Below are 26058 nucleotides of genomic sequence, written 5' to 3'. Positions count from 1 at the left end.
TGTCCCGGGAACGATTTAAATACATTTTAAAGTCTTCATATTCTAAAACTCGTTGTGTGTGTTAATAAACCCAGTATGAATTGCCAGCAGACCATATTAAACTGGATACACGTAATTGTGAGAAAAATACTCATCTTTCAGAAGCGTCTTTCTTTGATTACAACTTGTATAAATAAACTGAATATTTCATAATTGAAAAAACTGGATATTTCAAAGTCGTATTTTCATCACCAAAATGGCTGAATTAATGACAGAACATGAAACATACTTCAATCATCAAAGATACTTTATTTTAAGGGTACTGCTTCCAACAGGTGCATCTTTCCATCATTTCATTCTCTTTTTGTCATTTTTTTAATTGAATTTCGGGTATGTTTCTTTCCCTTTCATTAAATAATTCAATTCTTTCTTTTTGTTTTGGATCTAACGAGTAAAATATTTTATAAGTATGTATTGATTCTTTCCTTGTGTTGTTGAAGGGTGTTGTGGTAAATTCTTATGCACTCTTTAAACCTATCAGAACGGTTTTCAAATTAATAGGATGCCCATCTTAAATACGGGGATGAAGAGAAATTCCAAGGCTAAAACGCTATGGAAAATATATTTTAATCAAAAAAGTTATATGCAGTGTTGTGTCGGTCTAGTTTTGACATTCAGAATCAATACACAAGCACCTTCGATTTCTGCTTATATACGAGTGACGGGACTGGACAAAGCATTTAAGCCCGTTATTTACCGATAACATCTTCTTCACTGGATGTTCCTGAAAAAAGGCACTTTATTCTGTTATTATTATTATTATTATTATTATTGGCAGTAGAAGTAGTATTAGTAGTGGTAGTAGTAATAGTATTGGGTGCTTGTGGCGGGAGCAGGGGTGGGTTTGTATGGGTGCATATTAAGACACCATTAGAGTTCAGGCAAGAAATAACTTATACATCGCTGATAATTAGTAAACGTCCGTCTGATGTGATCAGCATCGATATGACCTTTGACGTACACAGTGGTTAGAGCGTCCGCCTCATGCGGGAGGTCGCGGGTTCAATCCCTGGCCCAGTCATACAAAAGATGTATAAAAATGGTACTAGCAGCTGCCTCGCTTGGCGCTCAGCATTAAGAGGTTAGTGTTAGGACTGGTCGGCTTGGTGTCACGATAATGTAACTGGGTGGGACATGATGCTCTATGTCTGCAGCATTATGCCCCAGTGCTAGACATCACTATAAACTGCCACACTGCAGACATCGTAGCGATATGACGAAAATGTTTTTTAAAGCTACGTTAAAAAACCAAATCATATACACATCCTTTGAAATAAAGGAAAACAGGTGACGAGTATTTTGAAAATTTACTGTCCTAAAACTAAATAGCATTACATGCAGTGTTTGAAAGACTTTGAAAGAAACATGAAACATTTAGAATATCTTTCCGTCATTAAACTGGAGTATTTAAGTGAGAATCAGATGTAAACACGCCTTTCAAAACCGACCCCTACGTGCAAATTTTATTTTTTTCTTGGGGGTGGGGTGGATGGGTGACAACACGGACATTTACCAATAGGGCAGACCACTGGCTATATGATAGCAGAATCTCTTCCACGCACACACATATATATAATCAGAGATCATTAAAGTTGTGTTCTTTCAAATACTGTTATAACGCTCATTGTCATGTTTGTGTTGGGGACAATTTCATGCTTATGATGCGGTCAGTTAAAAATATAATAGTAATTTTTTTGATACGATCAAAACGCATCCCAAAAGTTTTATCAAGGATTTTCTTATCGATTTAAGAATATTGAATCACCCTAGCAAGAGAAATATCGAGTCACCCTAGCAAAAGTAATATTGAGTCATCCTAGCAAGAGTAATGTTGTCACCCTAACAAGAGTGATTTCCACTTTAAATACCCTAGCAAAAGTAATATTGAATCACCCTGGCAAGAGTAATGTCGTCACCCTAACAAGAGTGATGTCAACTTGAATCACCCTAGCAAAATTAATAGTGAAAGATTCAGAAGAAGAAAAACGACTTCTCAAAAGGACAGAGAGAATCATACAATATGCAGAATTTACAGCATATAATGCAACTGTGTTAAAGAATTAAGCTGGCTCATTGTCAACCAAATAATTTAATACACTACTGAATAAGGGACTTGTGAGGCTATTCACAAAATCATCAACACTAAAACATGTGACCGTTTAAAAACCATTAACAATAAATTGTTGTCTCTTCACAATATCATCAATATACAGGGGTGACTGTGTACAAAGGATCAAGAATATGTTGTTATGACTTAGTAAAAACATCAATTTACAGATGTCAGTTCACAAAAGATAAACAATATGATGTTTTGACTTCGTAAAATCAACAATATACAGGTGTGACTGTGTGCAAAATACGCTTGTGACTGTTCACATTCATCTACATTATGCTGGTGTGATTGTTCACAAAGTCGACCGCTCGGATGGTCTAGTGGTTAAAGCGTCCGCCTCAGATGCGGGAGGTCGTGGGTTCGATCCCCGGCCGGGTCATACCAAAGACTTACAAAATGGCACTAACAGCTGCCTCGCTTGGCGCTCAGTATTAAGAGGTTAGTGTTAGGACTGGTCGGCCTGGTGTCAGGATAATGTGACTGGGTGTGACATCATGCTACATGTCTGTGGCATGATGCCCCAGTGCTAGACATCGCTATAAACTGTCACACTGCAGACATCATAGCGATATGACTGAAACGTTGTTAAAGCTACGTTAAAATCCAAATCACAAACACACACACACACACACACAAAGTCATCAGCAATTAGACTTATAGGCATCTGTCTTGTAAGGGTGTGAGGTAAATTATAATTAGTGTGTGGTTGTAAGTATAATGAAATTTATAAGAGTGGTTTGGTTTGCTGCTTTTAACAGCATTTTAGTCAAATTTTGGGCTGTGTCATATGGACCCGAGCTAAGCTGGCCTGGATGGGTATCGAACCGGCAACCTTTGTATTGCAATTACGACGCTCAATCAACTAAACTATTGTGGTGTAATGATATGTGAGATGAGTAGAAAGTGCGCGTGGAACGAGTTGTAAGAAATGCTGGAGCGAGTGTGTCACGGTCGACTTAAACATGGATGGAATATTTTGATACTTTGGCGATGCTTAATCTTTGCTGGTAAAGTTTTGATGAATTCAGTATTCAGACTTAGTTCTAAAATTGTAAAGCAATTTTATAAATTGAATTATTAGACTATCTTTAAAGATATATGATAGGGTATTCGTGCCGCTTACGATCATCCACTCCATTCTCTCATAAGCTGGTAGAGTGAGGTGTTTTTGAGAATTCATTGCCATTTTAATCAAGGTGGGGTTTACAATGAATTTTCTGACAAAAATAAAGAATACATGTGTCGTTTGCTCGCGTCAAAGGGATTTCTTTCGAAAAATTAAATATTCTGGAAGGGCCAGTTATCGGCTCATTCTGTCTGCGAGAAGATTGGCATATTTTAGTACGCACCACCTCCTCCATGGTGGTTTGAAGTGTAACAGTTCTTCTAGACTTGATTTTAAATTGCTGACTCGGTTATATTCAGAACTCAAAGTCAAATATCCGCACTAAGTCTGCTCTGATCAAATTTATCATTATGCAGTCAGATAGCACAGTTTTGAATTTTGAAAAAGCGAAAAATCAATGATAGTTTTGCATGTTCATCTACGGTATGTGGGAACATGTTTGAGGGAGAAATGAAGTTGTGAGCTGTTTTAGTTCGAAGTAGGAATGATACTTAGAACATATTTGGGAGTCTTAATATAGTATCATAACATTGCTGCAATCTGATTAAGATCCCGTGGAGATCTGACTTACACCGATACAAATTAATGTTTATTGTGACCTTTGAAAACCCAGTCCGCATAATTTTTTAGTCTATTGGATTCTGTTGGATTGCATTTCGTGTTTTGGAGAGTTATCATTAATAACGATATTTCCGAATGATGTGTGGCAGACACTTTTGAAAGATGTGATTTTACCAGTGAACCATAAGGTCAACAAAACGTGACCTCTTATTGGTGTCCATTAGGTCTCCACGCAGCACTTTGGAGATCTGATTTTAATCAAATTTGAGCATTGCAGATTCCAGAGCCGTCACTGCCACCAGCGGCAGATGAGACAAATGGCTTTCGTAGTTAACCAGTTGAACGTAGAGGATACACATGGTTTGGCGAGCTTGATTTATTACGTATTTGTGCGTCGATTGTAAAAACAAAAATTAAAATAAAGAAACTACGTGGATACAAAAGTACTTATTGGACTAGAAAATATGTCACCTTGCTGTCACACCATAGCATTACTGTTCACTACATAGAATTGAATGTGATTTGTCACCTGTTATATCATAACCTGTTGTACACTATATAGAACTTCATGTGGTCTGTCACCTCGCTGTCACACCATGACATTACTGTACACCATATATAATTGAATGTGATATGTTACACCATAACATTGCTGTACGTGTTTCTCACCTTCGGTATTCAATGTATCAGGCGTGGTTTCCTTGTTTTCATGATCAACACTTGTGTTGCATTTACTCGATAGCTTGCATGGTAGAGAGAGTCTGCTGTTGAACTGTGGGTAGATGCTGCAGTCCTTTTTAAAGTTTAATGCAAAAGAAAGAATATGATGTATTCGTAAGAAATGTCTCCTTATCGTCGCAAATGACATGGAGCAAAGCCAAAGCCGCTGTATTCAACGTATTTTGAGTATGATAATAATTGCAGTCAATCGAGTATGTGATTTTGTGGATGCTAAGACGAAAACTAATTGTAAGTTACATGTGAAATTAACGTATTCCAAAGATATATGGGAAATAATTTTGAGAAAATCATTGATTTTAGGACAGAAACGGCAGCCCGTTTACGAGAAACACCAAGTCATCTCGCTATAACAGCATAGTATTAACGTCACCTCGTCTCATCGGTTAATTAAATCAATTTTTCCGATTTTGAAATAAGATCTTGGTTTATTTTAACCAGACCTTCGATTGGTGGAGATCTTATTGAGTCACGCGAGATATCTTGTTCATTGAGACTAGCCTATATATTAAATTACGCGAAAGCGTGATACACGTGATTTTGATTTACTTACAGTTGGTATAAAGATATTGTAGTGCGTGGCGTTCAGACTACAGATCTCAGCAGCAACGGCATTTGCGTCCACTTCTGGAAGGCTAAAAATATAAACTATATCATACAGGTTAGAAAATTTTACGTTGTAACTCGACGGAGATTCGAACCCAAGCCCGCGGGTAAAAGGAACATAACTAAGCACACATCACACACACACCCATCCCACCCAAAAAAAAACATCTACCCTCCCACCCACCCCCAAAACCGCCAAAACAAAACAAGACAAACAAAAACAATGATGCTACAAAGTCGGTGGTATATACACTCGTGACTAGCAGCCACTCTCGGATGTCGACCCAATAATTAGTTCTCGTCTAACTACACACTCATTCCGGATTACTAAGACAGAAATCAAGGTATACAGAATTAATTATAGAGAACTACAAATATACAACAAACAGAACGGAAAGTGCCATCAGTGGATTCTACAGGAGAATGCTTGACATTATTGGGTAGAATTAACATTTAATTTAAAAAATCATAATGTATCATACAGGTTTGAGAAGGTTTTATTCGTACTCTACCTAGATGACGAACCCTTAAGGGGGTAGTAAGGGGGACATAAATGAATTTATCTAAGAAACCAATCAGAGCCAGTCATATTTCGAAATAGCGCGTGTCCTTGTAAAATATACAGATAGTGATTTCTTGTCTCTAAAATGTTCATTGCAACAAAAAGTTAGTTCTGAACCTCTAGCAATCTACAATACTTTCGTCGTTGATATGGTCCTTCAATTTGATACGTTTTAAAGTGAAAGAGAAACAATGAAACTATACCCAATCAAATATTTCAAGCAAATTATATAAGTTGTAAATATATTTGTTCAAAAATCGTTCATTTTAACGCATAAAACTATGTTTGTATTAAAGATACAACATTAAAAAGGCTTATACATAGATTATCGCACAAGAGAGTATACAATAACATTGTTAACATTAAAAAGGCTTATACATAGATTATCGCACAAGAGAATATACGATAACATTGTTGACATTAAAAAGGCTTATACATAGATTATCACACAAGAGAATATACAATAACATTGTTAACATTAAAAAGGCTTATACATAGATTATCGCACAAGAGAGTATACAATAATAGTGTTAACATACAAAATTTTTATTGCCCACTTATTTTCTTCATAAAACTTGTAGTCTTTAGGTCTTGTTTGAATGTGAACAGTTTAAAAATTATAATATAATGCAAGCATGTGCAAACTACGGCCCTGAATGAAGTTGTACATGACTGATATAATGCGTATACGAGCACTGCTATTTTGGTCGTAGTCATGTTTTCTGGGATTCCCGGTATTTTGGAATAGGGGTTTTGTTAATTAAGACATTGCAAACAAATATCCCATATTTTGAAAAGAAAAAGTGACGTAGATCAAGTAATTGACTATTAATAATTAGTTGATGGGTTAGAAGAAACGAATAACTGACGATGATTTCTTTCCCGATTCCAAAAACTTTAAAGAACACGTCCTCCTTTCTTCCTACTTAGAAAACTGCCATGCAGTCAGAAAACTCTATAAACACGAAATTCCAAACCTATATTTACTTTAAAATTTGGGAGGTGATACGTAGAGTAGATATTGTTTCAATCTAGCATGCAGGGCGAGAATTCGGAGTTAAGATGAGATTGAAAATTCTATTACTTTTGCTTGATTCCTTTATAAAGGTTACATCAAGTTAGGCTGCCCATTTCAAACGTAAACTGAGTTTTGTGCTGAAACAGTTACGAAAGTACAATTATTTGTTTTGTCTTTAATCCAGACATGAAAAATGTCTGGAAAAATTTTTTTTTGTTGTTTTCTTACACAAGTGGATAGCAGATTTTCGTCAAATGAAACAGGCTCTCCTTTATTTTCTCAGAGACCCTGCCCTTGATATCCTGGATTAGTATGTAGTCTTCCTGTAATACAATAGAAGGTATTCTTGTTTGAACCAGGGGTTGTTTTAAGATAACACAGGTCATTAAGGCCCAACAATTAATGCCAACCTCTGTAGATAAAACGCGATATTTTGATCGTCGTTATGATCATAATATAATTGTTAGAATTACGTAATTAATAATCAGTCTATTTTATCGATCCTAACTATTATGCATGCAGTAAAGATTGAAGAAAGGAGAAAGCGACGAAGAGACAACAGAAAGAAAAAATGCACATTTAGTTAAAAGGCTCCACGTAATAAGTAATGACAAAATTTTCTGTGAATAGAAAGGCGGTTATTTTACATTATTCGAAATATATGAAAATGTTTAAGATTATTATTATTATTATTATTATTATTATTAGTGTGCCTCGTTATAAGAAGGTATTGCTTAAGAACGATTTCTGCTCCAGGATTCCATTTACCTTTATAAGTTGTTGCCGCAGTTGTTGTTCCTTAGTCAAGTTGTCCCTATAACTGGACTTGCACTTTTCATATTGGGGTATTCTCTCTTGCAGCATTACATGGAGACTTTGCAAGGACTCTCGTCTCTTTTCGTACTGTGAGAAGTTAAACCGCAGCGCACTTTGTGCTGTTGCTATCATCAGCTCATATTTGTCCACTTTTGCCTTCGCCTTCCAGCAAGCCTGGGGAAAGAAATGATGTTCACATGATTAAACTAGATGTGCAGCCATAGGTGCGAACAGCGACCGCTTGCCCATCACCTGCAGATAATGTTTATACGTGTACTGTGAACACCACCGTAGAAATTTATGAATGGGGTGGTGGGGGTGATTGGCAACTCCATCCATCCGCCCGTTGCATACCAGTCTCCGTCTTCCAAGAACCTGTGTCAACCGGAATATTTGCCTTTTTCCGGCAAGTCGAGACAGACATCTGATGTAATTCGCTATCATTAATAACTGTATTTGGAACCACGTTTGTTATCATCTCATGGTACAGTATGGGGGTGGAAGGGGGCAATCCATATAAATAGAAACTTTGCTTCGGATATATATCAGCTTAGTAATTTACGGAAATATTATTAAACTTTTTGCTGGAAATTAATCTGTAAGGAAGGAAATTCCGTGTTTTCATATCACCGTGGCTGTTTCTACAGTTGGTTTCATTGTTGGGTTAACAAAGATGTTACTAATGAAAAAATAGTTCCATTCATTTGCAACTTCTCGGTCATTCCATGTTGCATAACTAGTTGAGATGATATGAAAGCAGCTGTTGGAATACATTTGAGGTATGATCCATGGGATTCTCATCGATATTGCGAACGAACTTTTATTTTTGTCATTGTAAGCTTAACACCATTTTCAGCATATGATAGGCTATATATAGCGGCCAGTATAACTGGTGGATGAAGAACCCGGGGGCCTTCCTTCTCAACATATATGGTGTACTCTGCCAGAGGCGAATTACCAAACCCATCAAATGTAAATATATTCCAACATCTGCGCCTGATGTTAATTCTCGGCCTGACGGAAACGGTTGGGCGATATTTCGATTTGAGGATCAGTCGGAACGTCTTAGATTTTTTCCGCCAAGTCCAGAAAGACTCAAATGTAATTCACCGCCACTGAGAATTATATTTGGAACTATATTTTATTTACTTGTCATGAAATGGCGGCAGAACGAAACATAGTCACTGTCGGAACCTTGTCAGCTTTTTCTGTCGCAATACATGCGGTGCATTCCACTGCAGGTAAATCTGCAAGTCCATCAAATTGATGTGTATTCTTGCAAGTACATCTGGAGTTATTTCTTGACCTGACGGAGATGTCTGACCAATGATTCGAATAGTTTAGGATGTCCTTGCACAGCGATGGAAGCCGAATGTCTGCTTACGAAAGACAGGTTTTTCTTCTTATTGCCTGAACATACCTGGATGTAAAAACTGTCATGTGGCATTGAAAAAATGTAACAGAATACGATCAAAATTTAAGATTTAGAAGACGGAAAAGATAGTTACATGGATAAAAAAAAACGAGCTAAAATCTTGGGGCTTCATAGTTTTGTAAGTGGCATTGGTTTAGTGCAGACGATAGCCGGAGGCAATTTATTGATTCTTTGATTTCATGTTAATAAACGCTATGAATTAATACGATCAAAAAAAAACAAACGTTTTACTATGTGACACTATTGCATCTTTCAGGCGTTAGTTTCAGTCATTCGCATTGCAATACCCTAGAGGAAATAACGCTGTATAACTTGGATTCAGGTGTTAGAAGTATATTTATGTTGTATCCACAGGCAGCTGAAACGAAGAAAACAAACCAAAACAAAGCTAGCGTTAGTCTTACAGATGAACACGTTCTTGGACCAATCGGAACATTGTCTACTTTTTCTGCCAAGTCAAGAAGGAAATCTCGGATGTAATTTGCGGCCATTGAGAACTATCATCGAAACTACTTTCGGTCATATCGAATATTAAGGCGGTGGAGGGAGACAGAGTCACACTTGGAATAATGTCGGCTTTTACTGACGTAAAATATGTGTTCTCTTCGCTGGAGGCGAATCACCAAACACGTGAAATTGGTTTGTATTCCTACAACTACTTCCAACGTTATTTCATATTCTGTCAGAAATAGCAGAACGGTGTTCCAATCGGTTATTGGATCTTACCTCCTGTTTCTTTTGCAATATGTTCATCGTTTTGCAGTAATCAGTTAAAAGAGATTTCAGGTTGGCTATGTCCGCTGTCCATTTATTTAAATGGGCCGTTGTGAACCTGTTAAAACGAGAAGACATTAGACATCGAATATGATTTACTTAATAATAATAATAATAATAATAATAATAATGCGGTGGAGTTAGTACACTATTAGACATCACATTCAAACATATACAACAGAATATTACAAAATAAAACACAGTGAAATTACAAAACAACATTGTAGTAGAAATATGTGAGTTTTAATGGGTAATTTGTTCCATATAGCTGGAACCTGGTACACAAAAGAACGTTGTCCATATGACTTCGTTTTAACATTGGGAACCCTGAGAATGCGCGTCGAAAGAGGAGCGTTAAGTTTCTAGATGGGATGTATACAATAGTGAGGTCAGATGTGTATATTAGACTGGAGTCAGTCAACGAAATGGAGCATAGTGAACTGATTTTGTACTTGATTCTGGATCGAACGGGTAGCCAGTGAAGGTTACATAGGAGGGAGCGTGTGTGCTTAGTTCTTCTTGCTCTAAGGATGGTTCTAGCAGCCGTGTTCTGAACTTTTTGAAGTTTCTGTAGCATATACTGAGACGAACCAGAATTACAAAAGTCCAGTCTTGAAAGGACCAAGCAACATGCAAGTGTTAGTGGCATAAAGCGAAAGAAAATTGCGAATGGTGCGTCTCTCTCAGCTCCAGATGTGCAGCCTTGTATAGCTTTATTACACGTTGATGTAATGAGAACGCACTATCGAGAGTGACATCTAGGTTTCTCACTGACTATACATTTAATGTTGGTATTGCTGATACTTATTGTCTGAGGTAAAGGATGTACATGAGAAAGCCTTTGTGTGATGATCAGGATTGGCTTCAATTTTATCATCATTCATCGTCAGGTTGTGGCATTTCATCCATGACTTCACATCGGATGCATCTCTCAAGGCCTTGGATAGTAGCCTCAATTTCAGTTTGGCAATTAGATTTGTATATTCGAGTGTCATCAACGTACAATTGGTGAAACAATGGATGTGGAACTATGGTACTTGAGAGCGGCTGAAGGTATAGAATGAAGAGAACGGGGCCGAAAAAAAGACTTGTAGAACACCAAAACAGATCAGCTGGGTTGGAATGTTTTCTATTTACGGACACAGTTTGTGTCCTGTTGACTAATTAGACTGCTCCATAATAAGCCTATATCATGAATACCCAATACATACTGGAGACGGTGAAGTAATATATCATGGTATGTTGTGTCAAATGACGCACATAATTCAAGGAGTATGAGGACTGTAAACTTTCCACTTTCCAAACTAGAGAGAGGGTCGTTAAGTACTCTTAGAAGGGCAGTTTTAGTACTATGGCGAGGGCGATATGCAGGCTGTACAGTATTAAAAGAATATTTGAATTCAGATGAGATGCAGGTTGGGATAGAACAAATTTTTATTTTTAAAAAAATTAAACGAATGAGAAGTTAAAAACGGGGAAGTATTTCTTTAAATCCTTATTATCAAGTGTCATTTCTTCAACAGAGCCTTTACAATGGTATTTTTATTTATTTATATATAAATGAATTCCCCGAATGCGAGGAGAGTATTGATAAATCGGTTAATGAAGGCAGTCTTGAATCTAATCACCCAGGCAGCGGTGACGTCGGAATCGGATAGAGTTCACATAACTTTAGGGCGATCTTAAGCACAGTTGTATGTACCAAATCCATAGAGCAGGTTCAAACGCTGGCAAAGGTTGCCGTGTATATTCTCTGTCACACATGTATGGTAACGATGAGTCAATTCAAATTCAAGCTTATCTCTGATGGATTGAACTTTGTCACGGAAGAAATTTGCAAGCAGGTTCGGAAGGTCGACTGGAGAGAAGTTTGTTGGAAGTGGTTAAGTTTATACCTTGACATTAGCTCGTTCGTAATCTCGAAAACCTCTTTACAGCTAGAACTTTCAGTGATCTTAGTACCGTAGTATGCTGAATTTGCTGCATGAACTATATTTGTATCATTCTTCTTAGCAGCTTCATAGATCTGCTTATAAACATTGAGAATGGTGGAACGCCAGATCCCCTCAGCCTTAACGGTGTTCTCTTTTAGCAGTGTGAAGCCGGTCCTTAAAACCGCTATACCATGGAAGACACTTTTGAATGGATACTCCACACTTGGTTGCTGACCATGTTTGTCAAGCAATAAACGCACGCACTTATAAAATTTTACTGTAGGAGGTTATGAAGTTATTTGGTTTGCTTGGATGCCATGCATTAGTTGGATTATGTTTATTATACGGAGGTTACTCTTTGTATCAAACAGACAATGAGGGTTAGGGACTGATACGTTGAGATGGCATATGATGCAGACATGATCAGATGCAAGTTCGTGGGACACCAATGAAGAATCGAACCTAAAATATGACCATGTTTATGGGTGGGTTGACTGCTTGAGGTTGAAAGTGAATATAATCAAATTTTAATGTTTATCGGTTTCTGTTACAGTCAAAGTAAAAGTTTAAGTCTACAAGAATAATCAGGTTGCCACCTATCAAATTTCCATACCCCAGGAGGTTAGAAAACTGCTTCGAAAAGAGATAATCAGTCAGCTTTTTAAAACAAAATTAATAAGAGGAGCGCGGTAGAGGCAGAAAAATGGACTGGTCTTTGTTCTGTTGTGTGTGAGGTTCGGACCAGTTCAAAGGACGTGTTTCGAAATTGAAAGTTGTAGTGTAGCTATGACTGTAAATTATGGAGTTCTTTGCGATGACAGCAAATCCGCCTCCGCGAGAGTGACGTGGGAACGATTTGGTGGAGTAACCGGAGGGTGTTCGATCCACACACTTTAGCCTATCGCCTAATTTGTTTTAGCCATGTTTATGTTGGGGAAAAAGACGTCAGTATCCTGACCGTTGATGAAGTTGATTATTTCTTTGCGAGTTTCCGGTAGTCCTATTGATTGTGCGTTGAATAATGCAGTGTATAGCAGTTTCTCAGATTTCAGAGTTGACAATTTAAGCGGAAATTGAATTAAATTTTCCAAATTAACTGTCGAGTTTTCAAATTGTTATAAAGAAAAGGGCGAAAGGGAGATAACCGGATGTTTTCTTCCTGTTCTACGCCAGCCGGCTTTGAAAGGGGACCCACGATACTAATACAGTTCCAATAGTAAATCTTTGCAAACACCATGATATTAACGAATTCAATATCTTTAAATTTCTGGGTGCTCATGATCAGATCTATATTTATCAGTATAGATGCATCCTGGGCGATAGATTGTGTGCAATGAAAATCATATGAGCCGCAGCATTTTCTGGATCTACTTGTGTTTGAAACATGTGCTTTCAATTCTGCACCAAAGAGGCAGATGTTAATTTTAGTAGTGAGTGTTTCAAACTCAAGTCTGTTAAAGAACTGAAATTCAGTCAATAAAAATCAGTGTGTCTCTTTTTTCAGTTCCAGCTAGGATAAGCTCTCAAGAGTCTTTGTACAAAAATGTATCTTTTTCAACCAATCCTGGCCAGTCAATCCCATATATTATTATATACTATATTTTATTGTCACCCATTTCCAGATTTGTTCCCATTTTTCCATACAATTAGTACTGTGAGTCCTGAAACAACGTTTCTTTTTTCGCTGTCGTTTACATTTAAGTAAAGATGAATGTAGACCCAGATCTAGTGCACAGTGAAGTATTGAGCGCCAGGGAGTTACATAATGCAACATAACTTAGAGAAACATACATACATACATACATACATACATACATACATACTGTTAAATTTATCGATTTCTATGAAAGTTTGATCGTAGAAATAGCGATTTAGAAGTATGTATTTCAACCTTGGGAAAGTTTGGTTTTATTAAGTGTTGTTAAGTGGACCATTCACATGCCTTTGAGAGAAATGGGATTGTAAATGCCTAACACAAATCTTTATATATTGAAACATGTCATTTATAAACTTGGGCGACATGAGAATAAAACTGATATGTTGTAGACCGAATCAGAATGATAACTGGTTATTATAAAGCTAATTAAAATGATAATAACTATTGTAAACCTTTGAAAAATTATATGTGCCTTTAATTTAAAAAATCATGTCATTTATAAATGTGAGAAATATTAGAATAAAATTTGCTTATTGTAAATTTCACAAAATGATAACTATTGCTATTGTGAACATATTCAAAATGATAACCACGGATATTGTAGACAAAATACATGTGATATCTATGGCTGTTGTAAACCTAATCAAATTTGATATATATGGCTATTGTAAACCTGATCAACTTGATAGCTACGGCTATTGTAAACCTAATCAAATTGATAGCTTTGGCTATTGTAAACCTAATCAAAATTATAACTATGACCATTGTACACCTAATCAAAAGGATAGCCATGGCTATTGATACGTTTAAGGTTCATATGAAAGTCATATTGTGATTTGTGTAGTCATGTGACTTAGAATGCAAATAGCAAGTTCCAGGTCAAATTTCATGAACGCTGTAGTTTCGATTAGTCTTTCAGCGCATTAAAGACATAACGAATACCATACTCACAATGTCTGAGAAAATAAATCACATTACTATCGATTTCTTGCATGTATATCTCGATGAAAGATCGTTCAAGTTTGCAAGGCCGGTTAATGAGCGGCTACCCTATGACGACACCGAATGGTGTCGGCGAATACCGATTTGTCGATAATCAGTGGACTCTGTCCATACACCCCAACATAAATATCCAAATATCAAAAATGGGATGGTGTGCTATTTCTGTCAGGATAACTTCCAAAGATTCTTGATAACAAGGATCTTCCTGCCAGCGCTGGAAATATTTGATCAGCTTGCAGTCTGTATTTGTGCAGGTATTTTTGTGATCATCAAGACCTTGCCTGCTTTGCTTGGAAGTGCGTTTACTGAAAATAGTGTATATTTACACAGGAGATGATTCCAACAACAGAATATTTGGGACCTCCATCCTTGAGTTTGGGAACAAAAATTTAAATCGTAAAACACTATTTTGAAGATGTTTTTTAACGCAGACGCTTATGGTTTCTAACCTCCTGTACCTCGTCACTCATAACTTTTGTTGAAGTCTATTTTCAGATATCGCTTTATAGCAGATAAGAACATTAATAATTATAATTATTCATTTAGAATGATAATCAAAATTAATTCTGCAACGTTGCTCTCGTTGTAGAATAGACTTTATCTTTTTAAATAGTAGTGGTAGTAGAAATTGCTGTGTTCTTGGATTAAAAACATTTTTAAAATAAATAAAGTCCACAGTATGAAACAGACTTATCGGTTTATTCGTCTAAGGTAATCCAAATGTAGACTGCATTATAATAATTTTGTTTGTTGCTTACAGGAATAAAGGCGCCTATGCTTATTATGACACGGATTCACATTACATTTAATTGTTGTTTCAAAGGATATAATTCTTAGTAGCTTATTTACCAAGCAGACAAGTGAACAAACTAAAATACTAAACATAAAGGAGAAAAGATAGAATTTCATATAAAAACGTGATATTTGGTTTATGAGAAGTAGTGTAGTGGAAAACGTCCAAGTATAAACCTTAAACAAATCTCAGGCCATGTTAACTTTAACCTTCAAGCGATTCACAGCAGAAATTTGTATATCGTTCATTACTAATATGTATTGTCAATTGTCCAAACAGCAAGGCGGAAGAAAATTTGGACTTAAGGGAAGAATACATAAGGACGATATGAAAATAGAGCTGTCTGTTTATTTGTCTGCATTTCGGAAGTGCACATGTGTTGGAAAATCAACGCTTGAGGGGTAGAGTTGATTTGGACGAACTAGTCACCTCTAAGTCTGTCAATTCACCTAAACAGCGAAGTTTACTTCACTTTGCGTTGATTTCACAAACATTCCTCAACTCTTTTATTTTTATAAAATCCATTAATAATCAAAGTAAAACGTCCACATTTTCAATTTTCACTTTGGAAAGCATGATCGGAAGATAGAAAAAGAAACTTTATGTTCGGTAGTGAATTTTGGTGTTGATATCATAAATACCAGGCATTGCAATAAAGATCGTTGAAAAACAAGTGAAATTTTTAAATTTGTGTTGCACAATCTGAAGCAAAGAATAACTCGGTGGATGTATCCAGGTCCATTACATATTAAATCAATCATATTAATAAATATTTCATCATACGGAGGTATGAAGAGAGACTTCATATGGAGACTTGCAGATTTTCTAGGGTAATCTGTTTTCGAGCCTGAGCATATTTATACACAACATAGTGATATTCTTTTAACGATTTAATCATTGTTTTCACCGTCTAACATGACAATATGTAATACACATTTTTTAAAAGAGACTATTTTCAACTTGTGTACACACTTAAGTCTGTTTTCACAAATTTCACCATACTCTGACCGGAGAGAGGTAATTTCGTCCAAAAAAATATTGGACCCTGACTTACAGTGATTAAATGCACTTTAAAAGCAATGCCAAGCTTTTGCATCGTTAATATGACTTTTGGTAAGTAAGGGTAAGAAACCCGTGCTTTGATCTGTCACACGTGTTAAGGATGTGGATGGAATGAGGGGAAAGTTCTTGCAGGCATTGGGATATTTCAAATAAAAATTCTGGAGCCACAAAGGAAAGTTGAGACGGTCAGGCTGCCCTATAAAATAGCAAAAAATTCACTGTACATACTTCCTTTGACCGTTAGAGTGAACCATGCTCCTTCTGGTTTGAAATTCCCTTAAGTGGAGACCGCTCCGGTGGCCTAGCGGCTAAAGCGTCCGCATCGGATGTGGGAGACCGCGGGTTTAAAAAAAAACCCGGCCGAGTGATACCAAGCATCTGCCTCGCTTTGCGCTCAGCATTATGAGGTTTAATGCTAGAACTAGTCTGTCTGGTGTCAGGATAATGTAAGTGGGTGGGACATGATGCTGCATGTCTTCGGCATGATGCCCCAATGTTAGACATCACTATATACTGTCACACTGCAGACATCTTAGCGATATGACTGAAAAATTGTCAAAGCTACGTTAAAATTCCAAAATCACACATGCACACCCTTTAGTGGGTCTTACCATTTTTCCGGTACCAAAACAGCCTTCCAAACAGTATTTTTTTTTTTAAATAGCTAAAATAAAACAGTGAATTTAGGAATATTAACTAGAGCATGTACTTGCATATTTTCCCCCAACATCATTGAAGCGGAGTCCTGATTTGGTACTTCATACGACAGTATTGCCTGCTTTAGACTGTCAAAAAATGTCCTAATTCCCGGCAAAGCTGAAAAGAAATGATAAAATGGTATGACATTGACATGTACATTTGTTGAATAAGAAAGCGACCAACGTAAACCCAGATCTGTCGCTTTAACCTGTGTATAACGTGAAACCTGCAACAATCAGCATAACTCCAGATATGTCGAATTCACGCGAATCCACAGCAATCAGCGTAAACACATATTACTGTTTTAACTTTTGTATAACGTGAATACAGCAGGAAACAAGCCTAAGTCGAGTTTTCCCGTTGCATAACTACCAATAAAACCGTGTCTGCATTGCTGCTTTCCATCAGATGTAGAATGAAATGTGTAGAGCTTGCTGTGTATTCTCAAACGTTTTGAGCAGTAATTAAAGTAGAAGCTTAGACCCCCAAATTAAATACTTTACTTAGGTCATAGTTTACATAACGTCATGGAATTTGGCAGTCTAATTAGAGAGGCTGTGTTTCATGGTTGCCCGCATTATTATTTTCGGTGAGGGGAGGGAGAAACGTGGTTAGCTGTTAAGTTTTACGGATGTTGGCCGAAACATGTTTATAGATGAAATGGGGGGAGGGGAGCAAGTGTGCCACCACCACCGCCGTCCCTTTGTATGGGCGCCATGCTCTATTTAAGTTTTGTTCGTGGGGTTTAACGCCTTTTTCAACATATTAGAGGCTATACATGGCGGAAGATTTACTGCCGAATTATCCGACGGCAGATCTGGGTCTAAGGTTTTCACAGCGGGCGCGTGCTTTACACGAGCATAGATGATAATAATTGTATTCTTGAACAAGATGTAATGGAATAAGTCTCATTAGACTTTTATTATTAGATCATGATAAATTACAATAAATAATTAATAAAGGTAACACAGTTTCAGTAATATATTAAATATTCATTTGTTTAAGAATTACTAGCCGCTCGATTAGGTTAAGTAGTTCGTTTTTTTAAAGTGATAGCAGCTCATCAAAAAATTGTTTTTGAGTGTGTAAAGCTTTGCACAGTCTGGCTTTTGATTTTATTGACTTTGAGTAAAATTAAGTTGGATATTGCAGTCCTGAAGTAGATTGTTACAAACGGTAATTCCCAACTCTCTCTCTCTCTCTCTCTCTCTCTGTGCATACCCTGACACTTTTGATCCTTCTCAATCGAGTTTATTATGGCTTGGATTTGTGATGGTTTGACCATGTCATCCTTAGACCACTTCACTAGATCTCCTGTCCATCTAGCAAATAGTTCAACCTTGTCAAATCTGAAATAAAAAGGCATTCGTGACTAATGCACTGTTTTTTGTGTGTATGAAAATGTTGACGATGAAGTGAAATTCAGCAATAGGTTAACGTCCAACGGTTTCATTTGAATTTCAGCACTAGATTGTATACCAGCTCTCACAGTTAAATTATAATAGTGATCATACATATATATTTTTGGCATTCTTTTAAGACAAAGATACCCACTTTGGAAAAACAAATAAACAAAAACTTCACATGAAACAAATGATATTCTCGCATGCTTACTTGACGGGCTCCATGATCTGCAGTATAAAGTTTGAGCTTTTGTGACCTTTCTTTGTTACAGTGTTGAATTTAAATGAATGCACAGAGGAGTTAGGACTGCAGCTCATAAATGATAGCTTGAAGTTTGTATTCTTTTTTACACAACTTTAGCTTTTCAACACCCTGTATTTTAAGAATTTTGTACTTCGTACCTATAGCTTAGTCTTTTAAATTATACGTTTCAGAGAAGTTAAACATCCATACCACCTTCCATTCATCTTTGGGGACTACATATTTGGAAGGATTTATATTGTGGTACTACATATTTACAGTTATTTGAAAGGGTTTATATTGTGGTACTATATATTTACAGTTATTTGAAAGGGTTTATATTGTGGTACTACATATTTACAGTTATTTGGAAGGGTTTACATTGTGGTACTACATGCTTACATTTATTTGGAAACGTTTATCTTGTAATACTACATGTTTACATTTTTTTGGAAGGGTTTATTTTACTAAGGCTATGCTTGCAATTCTTTATCTTTGCATTTTTGTAATCTTAAATTTTAATCGGTTTTATATAGCTAGTATTGTGCTGACGTGTCATTAAAACCTATGTACACGTACACACCTTTATCTACATTATGTCGCCACTCCATTAGAATACGTTTGTGTAATTATTACATTTTTGTTTCTTCTTTCAAGTAGGTCTTGAAACAAATTTCAGTAAAACTTACATAGTTCTCTCCAGGCAGCCTGGTGCAATATTCGGTACCAGAATTGTTTCCATCGGGAAGTATGTGTCCATAAAATCAGCAAAATGTATCAGAGCGAGAAAGACTTCTATTCGCTGTTAATGACACATGGGAAATGACAACGTTACGCAGGGACATCGTCTTTAGCAACGTTGTGACGTTTGATGTTAATGACGTTAATTATTTTAAACGTGACGTAATAATTAGAGTTACTGAAGAGTTGAATGGGGGTTTTCCCCTGCGTTTATTGTTTTATAAACCGTCAGTTGGCGAATTACATAGCAAATAATGCCCGAAGGGTGTTTTGTTAGCTGTGTTAGTTCAGTGTTCAAAGCAAAGGATGTGTTGTTTTGACATACGAATGACTCGTGGATCTGATGCTTTTACGTGTGCATTGTAACTTGACCGCATTCTTGTTCTTTCTATTACATGTACTTGGAAGTTTAAGACAGTTGTGGTTTTTATTCTATTCTTAATGATAATTCGAAGACGACCCCCAACCCCCAGGAAATTAGTTGAGGATATATATGTTATTGACACCAAAGCAAAACTAAATACAGCAACAGGCTGTAATAATTACACAAACGTATTCTAATGGAGTGGCGACATAATGTAGATAAAGGCGTGTACGTGTACACAAAAGCAAAACTAAATACAGCAACAGGCGTAGCTTATGCAATAACAGAAACAGCAAAAAAAAAATACTAAGACCACCACCACTATTACTATCATTACCGCCATTATCAATAAAATGATGATCAGCAGCAGCAGAAGCACTATCATCAATATTGTGGAATAATACTACTACTAATAATAACAACAACAAGAAGAGCAACAACAACAGCAATAACCCATGATTATATGGATGATATGGAAGACTGGCTCATTTCCCAGTAATTGCCAACCGTAGTGTGGATTATTCCTTTTATGGGTGTTCATCACAGCACAAAAAACATCGAAAGTAGAGTTTAAAATATCTCCTCACTCCCAACCTTGCTTCCCCTCAACGCACAAAAATATAATAAAAATGATTTTTTGAAACATCATGCCCTTACGGTCAGGTTATACATGGGTATGATTATATTTAGGTTGTTTAATAAGTGGCTTCATAGTATATATATATATATATATATATATATATATATATATATATATATATATATATATATATATATATATCTTCAGCTCGTAAATAAAACCATAAGCTTGTGACGATATTTTATCCTCTGCTTCACCTTTATACTGAGTGCAGGATACCAATATAATGTCCACGGGCAGTTAAGAAGAGATATCATACTAATTTCAGAATGAATTTTACGTTCAGTAGGCAAAACTGTGTTACAGTTTAGCAAACTATAAAGTTCTACACTTGATATATTGAAACATTTGTGATACGCTTGTCTGGGTGCACTATTATAGTGCTCAGGGCCTAACATATCATTTTCCCGTATATCTATTCCTACATTCTTCAAAAATGTTACACACCATTAAATTATATTTCTTTACGTAATGGTGATGGTTTCCGAGTGTGTTCATATACAACATATTAGACTAATCCGATACTTGTCATTTGTTATGTTTGAATTGTGACGGGATTATACAAGCTAATAATACAGATCTATCGAAGTTATCTCTTTTTTATATGGGTAGATGTCTTCCTCAGAGCTAAAGATTTTTGAAAACATTTCATTGTCTCAACAAAAGTGTCATAGTCTTGATTTTTAGCTAACTACTTTAGAGATTGACACATGAATCAAAAGCTGTCCAGAAATCAAATCATGTCACAATTATGTCCTTACCATCCTTCAGAAACCTTCTAAATATTTTTCACTCATTGTTCTATATTACTTCTACCTGTTCATCTCAATCATTCTTGATAAGTAAGTGGATGTCATAACCGTCCAAGTTCTCAGTGAAGAGTAAGATATACAGTACGTTTAAAATTAAAATTACATTTCATTACAAGAAGCTCTCTGCTTGCACATTATGTGATCATAGCCGCAAAGTTTGTAAATAGTTTTGGTTCACACACGTGATGTATTTGTAAAGATAAAATAATTTTTGTCGTTGTCATCCTTGGCAAACACCATAGGTCATGCATTTTTTTTTCGGCTTTTGTTCATTGTACTTTAATTTTGTGATCCTGTCCAACCAGTCATAAAACACCTGAACTCAATCAGTGCCTCTGTAAAGACTCGGTCGGTAATTAACTGAAGATACAAAGAAAATCCAGATGGAATAGGTTTAGATGTTTGCATTGTTCAGGATACAACTGAGTCTTGCATAATGCTAATACAATTTTGTTGCAAGAAATACTTTTCAAAATCACAACAAACATCATATGGAACTTTATATTGATGATGGCAGTTGTGAACTTTCACAACTGTGCTTTTTCATATCTTAAATCAGTCGAGCTGTATGCACTGTGACATAGTCTTTTATTTTCTAACCCTTATATTTTTTATGCCTACAGAAGAAAGAAAATACAGGATTTTAAATTGCCTAGCCTTACGGCTAAGTGAGCTTCTGATATGACCCAAGACTATCATGGCATCTGTCAACAATTTCTATTTTCAACTTCTCCAAAACCACAGGACTAATTTAATGAAATTTGGTACAGAGTGTCCTGGATTGAAAGGAGCTTAAAACGTATACAAATGAACCATGCTTAGATTTAGCTGACATTACTAAAAATAATAAACAGCCTTGAAATAACTAATTCTGAAAAGCTACTGAACATAATATGATCAGATTTCAAAGAAAGGCATACTTGTCATCAGATTTCAAAGAATGGCATCCTTGTCATCGGATTTCAAAGAATGGCATCCTTGTCATCAGACTTCAAAGAATGGCATACTTGTCATCAGACTTCAAAGAATGGCATACTTGTCAAATTTATACAAATGATGCAGATCCACATTAAAATATAATTGATGTTGTTAAAAAAGAAAAGCTACTGTTACTAAAGATAGATTTTTTAAAAGACTGCTTTCCAAAACCAGCTGAATAGAACTTGCTAAAATATTACAGGAATTATCCTGGCATGAAGATCTTTTAAATCTTTGCAATTGACCATGAAATCTGGTGTGTGTTTCAAAGAATAGAAGAACTTTGAATGTCATCTTCCATACAACAGAATTTGACTATAAATAATGCAGTTACACCTGCAGATATGTCAGCCATTATCTTCAAAGAACTTCGCCAAAACTGAAGATATTCAAGTTTTTTTTATGAATGATGCCCTGCTGCTATCGAATATGTCCACCAGTACTAAACACAGAAAGAGCATTAAATGACCTGTTCTCCAAAATTGTGTAGAGTTTGACATATATGTCAGCCATTACTAAAAAAGATTAATCTTCAAACAACTTCACCAAAAACTGAAGACATTCTGGCATGACGGCCTTTCAGTTTTTTTAAAAAATTTAAATGATGCCTACTACCATCAAATATGTCCACTAGTACTAAAGGTAGAAAGAGCTTTAAATGGCTTGTTTTCCAAAATTGCATAGAATTTGACAACACTATAGAAGTCATCATGGCTTCAAGACCTTTCAGTAATGGGTTCAAATGATGCTCAACTGCAATCAAATATGACTGCCACTACTGAAAATAGACAAATGACAAGTTTTAGTTCAGCAGGATTTGACTAATTTCAGCAGAGAGCATCGAGGAATAGAAGGCTTTAAAACTTGTACAGCTCTCATTAATCCACCATCAAATATGCTGTTGTTGTTGTATGGTCTAACACCATTTTTTAGCACAAGATAGGCTATATATGAACCCTGGAAAACCCTGGGAAGAACCAGACACCCACAAGAAGCTACTGGCAGGCTTTCTCGTGTACCCATGTTAGCCGAGCCTGAGACTCGAACCCACGCAGACAGAGGTGAGATGGCAGTAATCCAGAAGGGTGAGCGCTTTAGACTACTTGGCCACTCGGGGCGCCACCGTCAAATAAGACCGCCATTGCTAAGAAGAAACAAAAGCAGTTTTAAACAATATTTCCTGCAAAAGTGCTAAGCAGAATTTTAACATATTTGACAGAAAGCATACATGATGACCTTTCACATTTTAACAAATTATCCCAAATTAAGCAAAGCAGACCATACTATAAATAGCAGAACCTTTTAAAAGTTGAATATCATGACAGAAAGTATCCTGACTTGTTCATAAATGGTGTTGATCTGCCATAAATTATGACTGCAATTACTATAGTTTGAGAAAGCTTAAAATGGCCTCTTCAAAACTGATAAATAGAATGTGATGAAACTTGATGGAATGCATACTGGATTGAAGGCCTTTCAGATATTTATACATCATACAGATTAGTAAAGCTATTGTTCCAGCAGCAGGGAGGGCGAATCCTACAAGCTACTTTTCCGAGATAACCCATCCACGGAAACTATTCCCGATAGAGGGCTTATTTCGACGAAATAACCCTTCTATTCAGAATACAGGACAAAAAAAATGTCCTTGAGAAATGCTTCGCATTTCCAGAAATGCTTCGTCGCCGCTGATATAACGCGAGTTACTTCAATAAATCCGACTCCGCCGACATAATTTTCCACGGTGAGGTATCATTGAAAAATCAGGTGTAGTTTGCGCCCTCCCTGCTGCTGTGAGAAGTTGAAGATTTCCAGGGGAATCTTCGATTCCTAAGGAAACATTTTTATGTTAACCATACAGTGTATCAAGTCCGATACGGTATCTTGTTCTGGGATCGTGTAAATTTATTGTCACAAATCCATGAGGCTTTCTTTGAGCGCGACTAAAGAAATTTTTAAATTTATTAAAATCCATATCGCCACCACACCAGGTTTGATGAATATTTCTCAGCGTATGAACATCAACTCCATTGAATATCGCAAGAAGATTACAGTTATCCCTGATTACCTTTGGTATTTGTGTGTAACGTTGAGTAACATAAATGACATCGGTGTTTTTATGACGACCCCGGGAGAATATTCTTGCAGGATTTTTTTGCTTGTCCAGCATCACATCATCATACACTACTAGGTTATTTTTTTCCCCGTCGAGGTCCTCAACGCTGGGAGCTTCTTCGATATCAGTGATAAATTCAACTACATCCTCGTCACTCAGCGCTTTTGCACTCTCATTAAAATCTTTTATAACATTATAGCATCGCTGATCGTCTACAGATGGTGCTACCAAATACAGCTTATCCCACTTCATCCACTTCATAATCAGGTTCAGCAACAACTGCGTTTTACCCGATCCTGACGGTCCAATGATAATCATTCTGATAGAATTTGGCAACACCGAATTATGCTTGATTGGCTCCCTTCGCCGCGTCGCAGAAAAGTCTGTAATTTCCATTTGTATACAAAGAATAATAATTATGGATCTATATTGTGTGAAGTGTCGGGCACGAACCCCTACGAATGATCTAACAACGGTTACAACAAAAAATAACAGACTAGCAACTTCAGGTACGTGTACGCGATGTGGCACAAAAAAATTTAAATTTCAAAAAAAAAGCCTGACAAAGTCAGCGGAGGTGACATTGCAGCCGCCCTCGGACGACTTCCAGGTACCCCTTGGGCTAAATATCCCGGAGAAAAACATCTCCCAGGATACAATTACTGCGGTCCGGGAACACGACTAGATATCAGGCTTGACAGCAACGATCAGCCCAAACCCGGCGAGTATCCGATAAACGCTATCGACGCAGCGTGTCACATACATGATATTGCTTATCGAAGTAAAGATCTGCAAGACAGGCATATCGCGGATGTGAAATTAATTCATGCACTAAGCGCCATAAAAAATAAATCATTTAGGGAGTCACTCGCTAATTGGTTAGTAAGATCAGCGATGAAATCTAAATTAGTAATCGGGGCTGGATAATTAATAACGATGCAGACAAGTCCAAGGACTTCCAACGCTAGTGTTTCCATGCAAGCGATTTATTATTCCCCGGCCGGATACTGGAGAGGTAATGCAGCAATTAATAAACTCGCCAACGCGGCATCAGTAACACGCGAGGTTGCCAAAAAATGGCTGTCAAAACAAGCAATATGGCAAATCTACTTACCACCACCTCGACAAATCAACTTTGCACATTTTGATGTTAGTACCCCCAATGAAGTTCATCAGGCTGACATACTATTCCTGCCTCATGATACTGTCCGCAGAAAAATATACAAATACGCGCTAACAGTAGTTGATGTTGCTAGTAGATACAAAGAAGCAGAACCGTTAGCGACTAAAACAGCGTCCGAAGTCGCCTCTGCGTTTTCGCGAATTTATCAGCGAGGACCTCTAAACTGGCCACGATTATTACAAGTTGATCCTGGTAAAGAATTTCAGGGCGCGGTGTCATCACTGACAAAGCAGCATAACGTTACCATACGACGAGGACATACTGAAATTCATCGGGATCAGGCAATTGTTGAGCGATTTAATAGAACACTCGCTGAGAGATTATTCGGATACCAGTACGCGAGGGAATTCATTTACGATACACGATCTCGTGAATGGGTTGCAAGACTGCCAAACGTGATCCACGCACTGAATAATGAAATTACCAGAACAACAAACATGAAACCTGTAAATGCAATCACAAAAAAATATATACCCCCGATCACTAAAGTGATTCACGGACATGTTTCAACGCAGCCAACGACGCTAGCGGGTAATGTCACCGTTAGGTATTTATACGAACCCGGCGAACTCGAAGGAGGAAAAAAAAGAGCAACCGATCCCACATGGAGTGTTACCACACACAAGATATCCAGCATAACCAGAT

The 26058-nt window shown here is 36.8% G+C and overlaps 2 protein-coding genes across 2 annotated transcripts in view; one reads left to right on the top strand and one right to left on the bottom strand.

Annotated features, from left to right (window-relative positions):
- Positions 1-26058, top strand: part of LOC149784394 (coiled-coil domain-containing protein 73-like) — a 100236-nt gene that overhangs the window by 35611 nt on the left and 38567 nt on the right. The gene's annotated exons all lie outside the window — the stretch shown is intronic.
- Positions 576-21157, bottom strand: LOC149784395 (uncharacterized). Its single transcript, XM_089933331.1, has 9 exons — positions 21141-21157; positions 18157-18284; positions 16950-17052; positions 9741-9846; positions 7532-7753; positions 6992-7086; positions 5131-5212; positions 4509-4632; positions 576-763 (listed from the first exon to the last, which is right to left on the bottom strand). The coding sequence occupies exons 1-9, from the start codon at positions 21155-21157 to the stop codon at positions 729-731; spliced, it is 912 nt and encodes a 303-aa protein (XP_089789457.1). The 3' UTR covers positions 576-728.

This window comes from Sinohyriopsis cumingii, chromosome 14 (genome assembly GCF_028554795.1).
Source record: "Sinohyriopsis cumingii isolate HCF-2022 chromosome 14, ASM2855479v2, whole genome shotgun sequence".
In the NCBI taxonomy this organism is placed as follows: Eukaryota; Metazoa; Mollusca; class Bivalvia; order Unionida; family Unionidae; genus Sinohyriopsis; species Sinohyriopsis cumingii.
Note: the sequence above shows the minus strand (reverse complement) of the source record. Positions and strands in the feature narration are given on the sequence as shown.